The sequence below is a fragment of the Megalops cyprinoides genome, chromosome 25 (genome assembly GCF_013368585.1).
Source record: "Megalops cyprinoides isolate fMegCyp1 chromosome 25, fMegCyp1.pri, whole genome shotgun sequence".
NCBI classification, from domain to species: domain Eukaryota; kingdom Metazoa; phylum Chordata; class Actinopteri; order Elopiformes; family Megalopidae; genus Megalops; species Megalops cyprinoides.
Window position 1 is genome coordinate 13,736,464 of NC_050607.1, and position 15,365 is coordinate 13,751,828.

At 46.0% G+C, this 15,365-nt stretch overlaps 1 protein-coding gene across 3 annotated transcripts in view; it reads right to left on the reverse strand.

Annotated features, from left to right (window-relative positions):
- Window positions 1–15,365, reverse strand: part of LOC118771860 (receptor-type tyrosine-protein phosphatase beta-like) — a 51,144-nt gene that overhangs the window by 23,682 nt on the left and 12,097 nt on the right. For all 3 annotated transcript variants that reach the window (XM_036519985.1, XM_036519984.1, XM_036519986.1), the window contains 13 exons: window positions 14,971–15,244; window positions 11,991–12,263; window positions 10,228–10,485; window positions 8,398–8,661; window positions 7,696–7,965; window positions 6,978–7,238; window positions 6,300–6,566; window positions 4,633–4,896; window positions 3,912–4,175; window positions 3,401–3,664; window positions 2,724–2,987; window positions 1,267–1,533; window positions 555–818 (listed from right to left, as the gene is read on the reverse strand). In XM_036519985.1, the coding sequence (XP_036375878.1) occupies window positions 555–818; window positions 1,267–1,533; window positions 2,724–2,987; window positions 3,401–3,664; window positions 3,912–4,175; window positions 4,633–4,896; window positions 6,300–6,566; window positions 6,978–7,238; window positions 7,696–7,965; window positions 8,398–8,661; window positions 10,228–10,485; window positions 11,991–12,263; window positions 14,971–15,244 (3,454 nt within the window). The remainder of the gene's footprint in view (window positions 1–554; window positions 819–1,266; window positions 1,534–2,723; window positions 2,988–3,400; window positions 3,665–3,911; window positions 4,176–4,632; window positions 4,897–6,299; window positions 6,567–6,977; window positions 7,239–7,695; window positions 7,966–8,397; window positions 8,662–10,227; window positions 10,486–11,990; window positions 12,264–14,970; window positions 15,245–15,365) is intronic.

The following is a 15,365-nucleotide window of genomic DNA, read 5'->3' on the forward strand; positions in this document are numbered from 1 at the left end:
TCTTAAAAAACTAAGGAGCAACCCATTGCATATGGCATTTCAGAACACATCTAATTAGAGGATACCTAAACTGTCTAACAACCTCGAGCTTCACTCTTGCTTAAAATGTTATATCATTACCTTTATTATACTGCTAAAGTGTGTTACGTAACAACATATTATTATACTCTTAACACCAGTAATCACACCCAGAATTCAAATCTGTCAGGTTCTCAGGATCGCATCCAAGTGGTCTAAATTATGCATCCAACTTCAGTTCCCTCAGTCCCTCAGCCATCTAATCATTCCCTGCTTTTAATCTGTGATGCAAATGCTTGTGTTCTATTCCAGTCCTGCTATCAATTACCCATAATTCCACCTGCATCCTCAGGTATTGGTGGAATTAACATTCATGAAAACATTTGATAATCCATTTTCAAAATCACAAAAACATCATCTAAATATCACTTCTATTCACTTCCCTGTAGAAGCGGAAAAAGAAGGTACTCTTTGTTGGGTTTTTCAGTTCATCTTTTCCTGGGTGTGGGTAAGTGAGTTTTTCAGGACGCCCTTACCTGTCCGGGCACAGATGGAGGAGTTGTTGGTCTGCTTCCCGCTGCGGGTCAGAACCACCACCTTGTACTGGGTGCCGGGCTGCAGGCCCTCGAAGTTGCAGTCCCTGGTGCTGGGCTTGCCGTCCTTGCGGTCCTTCAGGATGCCATTGCTGTTGTACAGGTAGATCTCATAAGCCTCAAACTCCCCCTCCGATGAGGCCCAGCTGAAGGTCAGGCTGCTGGTGTTGTTGGCCTTCACGGTCAGATCGCTGACCGCTGCCGGACCTGAAACACACACACAAAGCACAGAGTCAGCCTGCACGTCACACAATCTCTTCAACTTTAAATCAACTTTATTCCTCTAAGGAAAAGAGATTTTAAAGTTAAATAAAAACAGTAATTCTGCCATTTCTTTTTTTGCCTGACATTTACGCTGTTGCCATTGGTAAAGGGTACCAAATGTTGCTAAAGCATGCCAGGGTATATGTCTAATGTCTAACACCACACATGCTGTCCTGTGGGCCTTTCAAACACTCATCAGACACCAACTGCCAAAACCGTGAAACTCAGCCAGCTTTTGGAGTCCCTGTGAAAGCACATTCAAACAACAGCTTGGCAGTGGAGTGAAGTGTTCACCCATATACAGCATTACGTCTGACTGACATTAAAAAGTTATTGTGTAGTTATACAGCAGTTATAAAGTATAAAGTGGTTGTTATAAAGGGCTTATTACATGTTCGTCCTTCAGCCACTGCCCCCTCGCTCTGGATCCCTCCGCTGACCGTCTGCACCTGCAGCCGGTACTTCTTCCCGGCGGTCAGGTGGTCGAAGCGGTGCTGGGTGGTGCCGGCGGGCTCCGAGCTGTTGGCCACCAGGACGCCGCGCTCGTCCAGGAGCTGCAGGAGGTAGCCGTCGGACACGCCCGTGGCGGCCCGCCAGGTGGCCACCAGGCTGGAGGTGTACTTGTTGTCCACCTGGAGCGCGGTGACAGAGGATGGGACTGCGGGCAGAAGAGCACAAGGAGCAGCGTTATTACAGAGCAGCAGGAAGTGACACATGCACACGTCACATTCGCTCATTAGATCACTTCCTGTTTTATGCAATACATCACAGCTCTGCTGACCTGCACTTGAACCTGTTGCACTGGGCTGTGGTTCTGCATCTACCTGTTGTCTGATGTCTTTTCATTTTATGATCTGATGATATGGCATATACTGTATTGATCCCCACAACAGGTGCTATACAATTAAACACACATACATCAGCAAACAATGAATCATCGGTATATACAACTGTGTCAGGCAGTACGGTGCATTACAGTGGCTCCACATGTCTGCCCAGGGGACACAAGGAGAAGGCAAGAATAAAAAAGAACAGTACAACAGTACTGTATGGGAACAATCTTAACTGCTGTGTGGCCGATAAAGACCCCCCTTAAGCTTTCAGAGTGCAGGAGGTGTCCCTCATGCTCTGTTGCAAGGCTCTTTGCCAGGCCATTGTAAAGACTGAGCGCTACATCTCAACGAACCTTAAATTCGGGTCGAACGAAAATAAATAAATAAATGAAAAACTGCTGATATTAATTCCATCGCTCAAGCTGATGTGCGCTGTCTGCTCTGTGCACCTGCCTCAGTGCGTATATTTAATAACCCGCGCTCTGTGAACCAACTGTGACAGCTCCTTTGTTAGCTTAGAGACGTTTTTTTATATTAAACAAACTTTGGCTTGGCTGATTAAAGTTGGCTTGACCGTGGTACTTAACCTTAAATAGATGCCCATGTTAAACCTCCCAATGACACTTCAAGCAGCTCTAATAACTGTATTACCTTACAATAAGGATCAACTCATTCTCAGAACTCATTCAAGATATTCTAAAGAGGAGCCACTTAGGTGCATTATGTAAGTGCCGGGATCTATCATCCAGTGTACAACCATGCAATTTAGGCATTATATTTAAATAAATGTATTCACATAATTAATTTACGAACATGGAAACATAAAGTTTAAATTTCTGCCTGTTACCGGCTCGCAACCCACTAACCCATTGCGCTAATGTGTAATATTTGACAGCACCTTCACAAAGGGGGCTGATATGCACTGGCATCATCACCCTTAACAAAGAAACAGCCAATTGCTTTTTAAGCCAACATCCTGGTCCTGACGTGACTCCTTCCCCTGCCCCACCCTCACCGGTTCTCCCACTGGCGGTGTTGTTGTTTATGAAGATGCCGCTGATGGACTGGACCCTGACGCTGTACTGCTGGCCCGGCTGCAGGTTCTGGAAGCCCAGCTCGTTGACATGTTTCGGGACAGGCCGCATCTCCAGCAGGCGCCCTCCCTGGGACAGGGACACGGAGTAGCTGTCCACGTCCCCCAGGCCCGGGGTCCAGTTGATCTTCAGACTGGTGCTCTGCCCGTTGTTGCTGACGTGGATGTTCTTCACCTTGCTGGGCACTAGGGGGAGACAAAACATGACCAACGGTGGATTGGAGACAGAGTCATTCACTACTACCCTCTTGTCCTGCTCTGTTTAAACTACTATTTCAATTAAACTCCTGCTGGTGAATATTGTCTCAAAAATGTTGTCGTGATAGGTACGGTCTGTTCTTGATGTACTGTAATTAGCTAAAGGTTTGCTGTTCAGCCAATTTGGCCAAATGTGTTGCAGCTCAAACCATTACTATTACGGGTGCCTTCTGTTCCAAATATATGACAGGTCTAATGTTCCACATCTTCCACTGTGGTCCATGATTTCCCGCTGCTATGATATCCACTGATTATTATTTCCACAGCTGCTAAAGTATGTACCCAATTGCCCGTGTGATTCGTTATGCCAGGTCGGCCCGGTGACGGTGTGGCCCCCTCACCTGTCCTGCCCTCGATGAACTGGGCCCTCTGATTGGGCCCGCTGAAGGTGGACACCACGATCTTGTAGAGGCGGCCGGGCGTGAGGTTGGACAGGCGGCACTCTCCCACCGTGTTGCTCACCGTCGTGGGCGGGAACACCTTCATGTCGTTGAAGAGCAGCTGCACCTCGTAGTGGTCCACGTCGCCCGGCGCTGACGCCCAGGTCACCCGCAGGTCTTCCGTCCCCCTCTCCGCCAGAGCCAGGTTGCTCACGGTGGATGGGACTGCGGGACACAGAGACACACTGTCCTCTATCCCCACTGGGCTCACAGCAATGGCATGAGATACAATCAGCCTTCTGTTGAATGCATTATTTCTGCTGAAACTATCAACCTAAGAAAATGGTCCCAGATTGACCATGTTCTTCCTAATGAATTAATGATTCCCAATGCGGTAACAATTAGCAACACAAGTAACAATTACAGCACATTACCACCATGCACAAAGCGTTGGGACCACGCAGTGACTCACATGTCCTCCCGTCTGTGGACACGCTGGACTCGTACTTCCCGCTCCAAGTGCTGACAACAACGGTGTACAGGCGGCCGGGCACCAGAGAGGTGAACACGCACTCGTTCTGCGACTTGGGCACCGTCTTGTTCTGGTGGAAGATGTTGTTGTGCTTGATGACCACCTGGTAGTAGTCGAAGTCGCCTGCGGCGTGGCGCCAGTACACCTTCAGGTAGTCGTCTCGGGCTGAGTGGATCGCCGTGGGGTTCTGAACGCTGGAGGGTTCTGGAACAAAAGGAAAGAGGTTCACACCAGTCACCTATCCTAAGTCTGTGTCTGATTCAAATACTACATTCAAATGAAGTACTGTAGGTCTTACTATTCTGTTATTTCCTCAGCATTATAAGTTTCTGAAAAACTGTTCAAAGTTAGCCATAATTAAGTACCAATAAGTGAACACTGAAGCATTAATCAAAGACTGATGATGCTCAGCAATGACCTATGACATTACTGCACTAATCAAAATATTTTCTTTTCACTGCCAGTAAAATTATGGAGTGAAAAAGGGAACAGTAACCAAAGCAGTCGATGTGTTTGACCAATCACCAAACTGAGGCAGTAAGAGCAGAATTGTTTCTGGCACATTTCCCACAAACACTTGCTACACGACTGAGCGAACAGGAAGTGAGGATGGGTCTTTTTGACCAATCTGCTCCAATGTTGCTACAGGGTGGGGACCTACGTGTGCGCTCCTGCACCGCGGTGTGGTTCTCGTATCGGCCGCTGCGGGAGGTGATGGAGATGTTGTAGAGGCGCCCGGACACCAGCGAATTGAAGACGCACTCCGGGCTGGACTTGGAGACAGCCAGCGTGTGGACCACCTTCTCCCGGTCCCGCAGGGTGACCAGGTAGCTGTCCACATCACCCTGAGCCGGGCGCCACGACACGCTGAGGAAGTCCGTGCGGCCGTTGTTGCTGACCGTTACCTCGCCAACGGCCGCGGGCACTGGTGGGGGTGGAGAAGACAGGCAGTATAGTACACTTTTCACTGAGTATTCTGTGTGATTACAAAACAAAAACCAGACACTGAATTCATATGCTTGGGTTGCAAATTCACACCAAGTTCAGATAAATTCACACCAAGTTCATATAAACTCATATTAAATTTGATGAATTGGTATAGTGTGAATTTGCACATGTAAAGGGAGTCCAATACTGTAGTCTTGAATTTAAATTATTAAATTATATTTGATCCCTAAACAAGGTGACTGACAGTGCATTGGAGTCTTGACGGTAAAGACAGGGTGGTATTGATATTAAGGATATTTAGACCAGCATTTATGTTTTGCAAATTCTTATCTGTAGCCATGTGTTTTTTCGTTATCAGTGATAGCTTTTAAAACTGGTTAGTTAATTAAGAGGTGGAAGTCCAAGGCTCAAAATAGCTCAACATTGCGCAGGAAAGAAACAGTCCTAACAGGAAGTCTTTGAAGAAAGACCTTGAAATTTTTCTTGTCCGTGCAGAGTTTCCTGAACATTCCTGACATTCCGGTTCGATTGGAAAACAATATATATCACTAATATGATCTTGCCCTCCATTCCTGGGACAATGGCTTAAACAAATGGCTTAAATGTTATTTTTCTCATATATGGAAACACACATAAGATGACACAAAGTATCACGCAATAGACCTTATGCAAGATGTGTTTCTCCATATCTGAACAATAATCATGTACAACTAATGAAAATCATTCATACTTCAACTCTGATGCTATTAAATTATTACTGACTGTGACCTCATTTACATTAACCTACCAGTTAGATGTGGTCAATACAGTACCATTTGTTGATGAAGTGTTTTTATCCAGCTCTCAAATTTCTAACGAGATTATAAAAAGGAAGGAGGGATGCAAAAGCTTGCTTATGTAACTTTATCTCTGTAAGCCAAACATAAAAACACGGTTCATGACTGCAGGTGAATCCTCTGCTCTGAGAAGGTGATGCAATTCTGCATCACTGTAATGAATGAACTTCACTGCCTTTTCTCAGAAATTCCACTTGAACACAAGTCTCATATTACCATTTGGACTGACATGACACATTGCTAAAATGTTAAGATTTTGACAGTTTTTACGTACTAAAAATTCAAGTAAATAAACAGAGTTAACAAAAAGGAAAACAAATCTTGAAGAATTATAATCCCATTAACATATTTCTATGTTTTTCAGCAAGGAGTTTAGTGTTTTGATTTGATCTCACCCTTGACACTGTATTGCATATCAGTGAGCAGGTAAGGACTTATGAACGATCGATGTTAAGATTTTAGACACAGAGTCCCAAACCAGAGCACACTGCGGTTTCAAAGTGACATCATAGGGGTGTCACCACAGCGGGAAGAGGTGTCTCACCTGTCCGCCCCTCGGCCACGGTCTGCCTGGAGGCCAGGCCCCCGCTGACGGTGGTCACCACCACCCTGTAGAGGGCGCCAGGCTTGAGGGAGTGGAAGTGGTAGGCGGTGGTGTCGGCCAGCACGCTCTCGTTCTTGATGACGATGCTGTCGTGGACCAGCAGGAGGCGGTATGAGTCGATGTCGCCGGCGGCGCGCTCCCAGCTGGTCTGCAGGCTGTCGGTGCGGCCCTGGTTACTGACGCTGAGGCGCTTCACCTCGGCGGGCACTGCGCAGACGGACAAACAGCTGCGTCACTTCTGTGCTCTTAGAACAAACAGGTGACGAGCCCCAGGGAAAGCACCTGTCTGGATGGAACTTTGTACGTCCAACTATTCACTTCCTGAAGTTTATTCTCAAATAGGCAATTATGTTTTACGCACAAAGTAACATTTGTTTAAAACTACAACTAAATGTGCATGATAACTGTAACTTACTGACACTGTTTACAGAACAGCACTAAGTTTGAGCTGCATTTCTGCCCAACTCAACAGTGAATTGAAGTCACTGTTCAATTACTGTTCAGTACAGACTCCTTTCTGGGTTTCAGATTTACTAAAGGTGTGTATTTTGCACAGCAGCTCCTGTCCCGAGGGGGAAAAACTAGAATTCAGACAGGCACCGGGGGGGGACGACTCACAGGTCCTTCCGGTCACGGAGGCGGAGCTGCTGATGTTCCCGCTCTTGGTGACGACCTCGATGGTGAACTGGCGCCCGGGCGTGAGCACGTTGAAGGTGCACTCCCTCATGTCGCGGGACAGGTGCCGCTCGGCCACCTGCTTGCCCTGGTACTTCAGCAGCACCGTGTGGCCGTCCCACTCCGAGGCGGTGTGGCTCCACATGGCACTGAGCGACGTCTCGTCCGCGTGGCGGATGTGCAGCTGCTGGACCGGGCGAGGAGCTGAGAAGAAAGAAGAGGATGGACCCAGCTGTCAAACAACATTCTCACAATGTTTATGTAACATTACAGCCTGGCTGATACAGTGAATCATATTTCTTAACAAGGGCTCTCTTTCCTCACATAAGTGCCCTCCAACTGAAGGACATGTGCTTACTGCTTACAATTAACTTCACTCTCTCAGGGCCATCTTTTATCTGAGTCACTCTAGTGCCCCCTGAAATAGCTCTGTCATAAATGATATCCTCCCGGATTTGATTGGAGACTGCATACAAATCATTATCTTTCTCAATAGGTTACTTTCTGTGCATCAATTATCAATATAATAATGGATATTCTTGTGTTCTCATTTTTTTTCCATTTGTCTGTTTATTTGAAAACAATATAAATGATGTTTATGCTGCTACATGAAATCATTTGCTATAGCCATACTGCCACAGACAGTAATGAGGTGGTGTACCTATCCTGCCCTGGCAGTACGAGGTGCTGGCCAGGGCTCCACTTTCCACAATGACCGCAGCCTTGTACAGTCTTCCAGGCACCAGGCTCATGCCAGAGAAGGTGTACTCCCGCACGCTCCTCCCCATAGTCCTGTTCACCAGCGGAAGGGAGCCGTTGAATAGCAGGATGCGGTAGTTCTCCCAGTCTCCTCTAGGGGCCGCCCACGTCATCTTCAGAGCACCCTGCTCGGTGAGGCCCACCATCGCCAGCTGACCGACCGAGTCTGGCACTGAGGGAGAGACAGGGAGGCAGCTAATCCACAGGGGAAGATGAGCCACCCTTCCCATGATGCAAAGCAGCAGCTCTCACACACACTATTTCAATATATAGGTCTCTTCATTTCTTTGGCATGTGGGACAACATATCCAGCCACAGCAAGTAGATACTTTCTCAACTCATCACTTCAATTAAGAAATTAAGAATTTAAAAGGACATGAATATGAGACCTCTAAGCTCCACAGAATAGGACTTGTAAGAGACCTTACTTTAAGAGACTAGCATTTAAGAGAAAGTGATTCCAAGTGCCTATTACTTTCCATGTAATTGCCCTTTTTTCTCTTGGCCAAGCTTGTGCTTATGTAACAATCACACTAAATTGCCGGGTGCAGGAGCTTTGAGGCAGCTTTCAGACTGAGGTGGTGTGAGGAGGAGCTCAGCCTACCTGTTCTGCCTGACGCCTGCGTTTCAGCCGACCGCTCCCCGCTCCTGCTGCGGACAGACACCTGGTACATGCGCCCGGGGGTCAGGCTGCCAAACAGGGCGTTGGAGGTGCCGGCGGGGAGGGTCCTCTCCTGAGGGGGTGAGCTGGGGGCGGACAGGGTGACCAGATAGGTGTCCACGTCACCCGAGGCCCGGGTCCATACGGCCTGCAGGGTGTCCCGGCTGCCATTATTCACCAGCTTCAGGTCCGACACGGCCGCAGGAGCTGGAGATAAGAGGGGGCAGTCAGATCAGACCACCGCAATGGTGACACATATTCATCAACTGTGCAGTTTGCATATAGACATTACTGATGGACAGGACCCAGCCTGACAATCACTTCCCACATGCCAAGCTAACAAAAAAGGAGGGACAGAGTGATTACCCTCACAGTGTGTTTAAGGACAAAGACCTGGGACAGTAAAATTCTAGCTGCACAAAGCATAATTCTAAAATGCCAAGCTTTCAAAATATTCAAATCCCTTATCAGAATATAATAAAATATTAGAGCTACAACATTTTAAATTGTTAAGAAAACCATTAACAGTATTCAACCTGCTGTGTACAAAACCGTGTGAATGTTTAACTCATATTATTTTAAGTGTTCTTGTTTATTACCTGTTTCTGACAAAAATGTCATATAGAGACCTATGAGCCTTTGAACTCTTTGTGTGCGGGGAGTGGAACAATGTTAAAATATCAGTGAAGGGCCATCAGGTTAGTTGGCAGCAGTCAAAAGCACTGTAGTCTCAAATGCACTGACACACTCAGGAAGAGCAAAGGGAGTGTGACAGGACTCGGACTGCAAAAACACACCGATTAGCCAAAGTCTACAGTTCACACCCTGCTGAGAAAGGCACTGTGTCGCCTCGGTGTGTGTGTGTGTATGCGTGTGTGTGTCGACTCTCATGTTGCCACATCAAAGTGTTCCCAAACAAAGGGGTTAGAACACGGGAAATAAACGGGTCACAGTTTTGGGGGGGGGGGGGGGGGGGGGGGGGAGTCTCAAATGATAATGAGGCAGGGACCAGGGAACAGCAGGGAGGCTTTGGGACGGGACGGGATGGGACAGTACAGGGTGGACGGCGGGGGGGGAGGAATGGGGGAAGTGAGGGTGTCCCAAGACACTTCGACCAGATCGCCGGCCGGCGGCCGAGGAAGGGTGGAGGGGGCTGCTGAAAATATCTTGGAAATGGTTCCAACGCTTGAGGCGTGTGGAAAGCCAAACAAAGAGCTGCTCGGCCAGTTCATTAGCAGAGACGCCTTTCCCAGCCTCACGTGGGGCCCCGCACCTGCGGCCCGCTCACACGGGCCTTGTCGGAGTGCAGCGAGGGCAGCCTAACTGCGCTCTTATAGGGCAGGCCAGGGTCCACTAACTGGATCCTCTGGTAAAGATCCTGATCCCAGGATCTACAGATAAGCAGGCTTGTCCAGTGGAACATTTCTCTACAGGCCTCAAAGGACAGAGAAGAGGGTAACCATCATTTCGCAGTAGCCACAAGGTCTCTGTTTATGCAAAGGGTGGAGTAGATTTAAATCATTTTGGGGATGGTTTTGTTATTCAGAAATGTTGATTTAGAGTAAGTGTATGATAGACACAGATTTTAATTTAAAAAATGCAACAGAACACAGACTTTAAACTCACTTCAAAAACAATATTGAACGTAGATGGTAAAGAGTTACTGAATTTGCAGTTGACTTTAGCACACTTATGGTTGTCATGGTAAACACAGTAAGGAACACGACTCTGATTGGAGCAGCAAGTGAGCTGTTTCATGGCGATGTGCTTCACCTGTCCTTTCCTGTTTGGAGACAGAGGTCTGTTGTCCCACAGCTTCTGTTACCACGGTGACGTTGTAGAGGTGTCCTGGGATCAGGCTGTTCAGGCTGTAGGAGGTGACGCTGCTCTCCAGGGATACATTCTGGATTAGGCTGTCATAGTCCCTCAGCAGCAGCCGGAAACGCTCTACCCTCCCTGGGCCTGGCTGCCAGGAAACACCCAGGCTGTTGGAGGACTGGGAGAGCTGCAGGCCTCTGACAGCCGAAGGAGCTATGAACCAAAAACACAGCAAAAAGCAAGATAAAATACTGTTTCTGTGATATTCCATGAATTCCTCAACTCAGATGGTGGGTTCTCTTAGAGTGTGTTAAGGCTTAACACACCAAATGTTAACATACCTGTTTTTCACACATGTTCACATTTCACAATCTATATTCAAAATAGTGTGATATCTATCAAAGCTCTCGTTGTTATTTATTTCTATTGTGTAGTGGCTGTGCACTGTTAAATTAATCTGCATTTGAACAGGACAAACACATTTGGTTCAGCTCCAGAAGAGTACAGACACCGTTCAGGCAGCAGCACAGACACGGTGAATAAGCTTGTCTGAAAAGGCATCCGCCCGCTGTGTAATTCTGCAGTTAAACACAGCGCTTTGTTTGAACTTCAGTTTCAAAATAGCTCAAAATAGGAATCCTGAAACGGAAAATAAACCTCTGTAAAACTGCGAGGGTGGATCTACACAAAGCCCGACCGAGTCTGCCTCTCGCAAAGCGGCAAAGTACAAAGTGAAAATGAGCGTGCACCAGCAACGTCTCCCTCTCAGTGTGCAGTTTTCACACCTGTGACATCACACTGGACCAGATTAAGATCAGGAGTCACACCACACATTCATGGTCATGGCTTTTGGGATCGGAAATTCTATATCTTAGTCATAAGGCCATTTTAGAAAACATCTTGCATGATCTGAAACCTGGTGGCAAAGCTCTCATTAACATTTTGACTCTCCTGAACGTGTCGTTGGTTTAAAAATTTGGTGGCTTGTGAAAACTGTTCTGAAGTCTTTGTACAAGAGCATATTGGGGAGCAAAAACAAGTGTGAGGAATCTCAACTGTAGGGAGATTTGCATGGTGTTATTCCAACAAACTGATTCTGATTACATTAATTCCTAAATCCAGGGTAACTTCAAAAGATTAAAGAGTCAACTATTTCTTTACAGTATACAAATTACTGCCTAAAAGGAGGAGCATCTCACTCAAAGGCACTGCAATACCTCAGACCACCACTGTATTGCAACACTACCACTAGACCGCTGCACTGCTACACCACAAAAATATCACTATACCACTCCTACACTACACTACAAAACTATACCACTGTAACTCTAACCCACTACACTGTTAAACCACTACTATAACACTACACCAATAACACATTCTACCATTATACATTTTTTCCACTACACCAGTACAACACTATACCACTTAACCATTACACTACAACTATACTGCTACACCATTACATATCTATATGTGTTACATTACATATCACAATACCAGTATTATACCCTTACACAGCTACACCACAGCATCACTACACCAGTGCACCACTACGGTAGTTTTACGCCAGTAAACCACCAAAGCACCGCTGTGGCTCTGCAGTGCTGCATGACTTCACCACTAAACCACCACGCCATTACATTACATTATGCTATATCACTGTACGCCTGTTGCTGTTATATGTCTGCTGTCATCAGGTGAGTGGTGCTTGATACCTGTGGCCGTCGTGGCCGTCACAGCCTTTGAGGTTTTGTTTCCGGCAATGGCCGTCAGGCTGAGGGTGTAGGGCGTGCCAGGGGTGAGGGCGGTGAAGCCGGACTGCTGGGCGGCGGTGCCCATCACCCGGGTGCTCTGGGTCTCGCCCGTCACCGTGTCCCACAGCGTCAGGTCATACCAGTCCACCCGGCCGGGCGAGCGGGTCCATGACACCCTCAGCCCGGCTCCGCCCACGTCAGGCAGGGCATTCAGGCTGGCAGGCTCCTGAGGCTCTGAGGGACAGAGAGGCACCAGAGACGGGTCAGGACCTGAGGAGGCTACAGCATTCACTAGCCTGTCCTAGTGCATCATCTGCAAGACTTACTTCTGCAAAAAAGCGTATTTAAGCAAAAGAAATAAAGCATTAACAAACTGTACACCTAACCTGACCTGTTATGTATTCTTTTATTGTTTGCAAAAGCCATCTTTACACGACCTCATACCAAAATCTGATTGGTTAAAAAAGCTGGACTTCCAATGGTTTTAAAACTTTAGACATAAAACGAGATGGTGAATGCATGAACTATTCCAGCAAGATTAAGCAAAACAGGAGCTCATGAAATTGGGTGAACTTTCTGTTTTGTTTTTTTTTTTCTTTCCACCGTTACACAACATTTCAGGAAAAAGAGCGTGATTGACATGAGTCCGTCTTTTGTGAGACGTTGAAAAGCAGCTCTGGCCGAGATTTCGGATGGCGATAAGATTGTTTGGGCTGCTCTGAGTACAGGGCGTCTGCGTGGGAGCCGAGGGGGCCGGCGCGCGTGCAGAGCGGGAGGCAGACCCGCAGGAAACGGGACCAGAGAGCGGGGACCTTTGGGCAGTGCTGAGCGGGGCGAGCCAGCGTCCCCTGCTCCGGCAGCCTCTGAACCTTGAACCTTTCTTTACGGCTTCCTCCCAGGCACCCTTGGGGGGGAAGGGAGAAGGGGGGCGACCCCCAGAATCAGCACTTCAACTGGGACGCCAGAACAATGCCAAGCTCCACAAATGCCACCGGGGCTTTTTGAAATGTGCTTAAGCACAATCACGTTTTTGTTAAGTAAAATTAGCCTTGAATTAAAATGCCATGCATTATATTGTTGCAGAATGATATGCTATGGAATGAGTTTTTGTTCCTATGTTCTATCACTCAAATAAACCAGAGAAAAATAAAATGCATACTAGTACAATGCATAAATCCTTGGAATACATAAATGTAATACGAATGAATATTGCAATATCAAATATTAATAAATCTTCCTAAAATCCTAAAATCCGACCAACCACGAAACAGTAGGATGAATGTTGAAATGGCAGATCAATTTGAGGCCATAAGGAGAGTGACTTCGAGGGTTCACCAAAAAAAAAAAAAAAGGTTGCGTGCTTCGAAGGTAAAGTTCACAAGTGCACGCTTTATCTAATCTATCGGTCCCACAAAACTAAACATTGGGTCCTTCTGTATCCGTTAGAACAAAGGAACAATGAGTGCGGGAAATGGCCGGGGAGAGGGAGTCCTGTCTGGAAACAAACACTTAAGATTAGACGCTCCGCATTGTTACTGACTTCTGCTCTGGCCCGCTGCCAGCAGCCCTTAAACTGAGAGACCCTAACCTCGACCACATGCAAGCCACCATCCTCTATATATAACACCCCAGTGGGAAATACAGTCTTTCTATCACAGATAGACACGAGATATTTTCCACACTCTTTCTATAGTGTCTCTATAGGTTGATTGGTGATTACCAAAGCATGTAAGCCTAGTGTGTTGCTGTATCTTGGCTATTTAAAGGGCAACCAAGAGAGGGAGGGAAATGGAAAGAGTGAGTTACAGGACGGGGAAATCCATATTATCGCTGGTTTCACTGAAAAGCAGGTTTATGCCATTGCGCAAATCATTTTTCCGTCAGAAATAATAATCAACAATAACAACCACAACAAAAGCACAGCTTAGAAATGTTTTAACACTTGGGCAAAAAGTTCATTCAAACAAGTCATTTTGGTTGTGACTCCTGGTCTGTTGTCAAGACAACTTATGATTTACCAACACCCAGGCCAAGTCACTTAATCATCATGACCTCTTGGGATGACCAAAGGAATGCATGAAAACAGCACAGTTTAAGGAAGTTGTCCACACCAATTTTTGACCCATACTCTGCTGTGGTGAAAGCCTTCACAAAGAAGAAAACCACCAAAATCAGGGCAGACAACTGCAGGTCTCTGTCAGTCACTGAAATCCATCCATGCATAACAATATAGACACAAGGTGTTATCATTATCCACCTCCAAATCATTTCTTTAAACTCTATACAACAGTGTTCAGAACATCAAAAAATGAGATGCAGCTTCAAGTAAAACTGTAAAGACAGCTGTGATCACTCTCACTAATAATCACTAAATATGTTCTAGCAGTGTTAGAGAAATTGTAAATCAGTTCATGATTTCAAACAAAATATTGAAAATATATTGATTTCACCTCATACATAGATTCCATAATTTGAAATACAAAATAAATAAGAAGTAATTTAACTGTATACATCAAGGAGTCAATTCGATAAACTTTGAACAAAGAGGTTTAAACTGCTTGTGCTTTGTCAAAAAGATATCTCTCAAGTTCAGCCAGAATATTATTGTTGTTCTTGCATTTCATTCTCTCTTGTTTTTTTGAATTAGTGAATTTCTAACTGTTATAAAAACTAGCTCGACCACTTCATGCATCCACATTCAGCTTTTTTACTTAAAACTGTTCTCACATTACCAAAGTCGACTTTAAATTTTTTTAATAGCAATTACTATTACCATATGCACCAGATCGAAACAATACATCAAAGTAAGGGGATATAGAAAAAAGTCACCAAAAGAGCAAAACTACGTTAGGTAAAACATTAGAAAAATGAAGGATTTTAGGAAGCATGTAACGGTGCACAATAAAATTATGACAGCGAATGTGAACTCCTATCTACGTACCTGTTTGCAGTGAAACGTTGGCTCGCTCTCCATCAGTCTTGGATATAATTCCCAGGTGGTAAACGGTGCCAGGTTCCAAATCCCTTATCTCGCATTTAAACTTCTGCCTGTACTCTCCGTCGCTCTCACAATCCGTGTCAGATGTTCCGTCGTCGGGACTCACACTGAAATTGCACGCTTCTCCGGGGGTAATCAATCTTAGCAGAATAGATTTTTGGGTAATGCCGGCTTCAGTTAGGTTCACGCTACACTTCACAGCTTCTGTGGTCTCGAACTATAAAAAAAGAAAATACAATCAAGCATTAGCAAAACGCTTTAAACGTTTTAAATCCTAATTCGCTTTAAGACAAATGCATAATTATAAGGAATTACAAAACATGACTGGCAAACGCTTT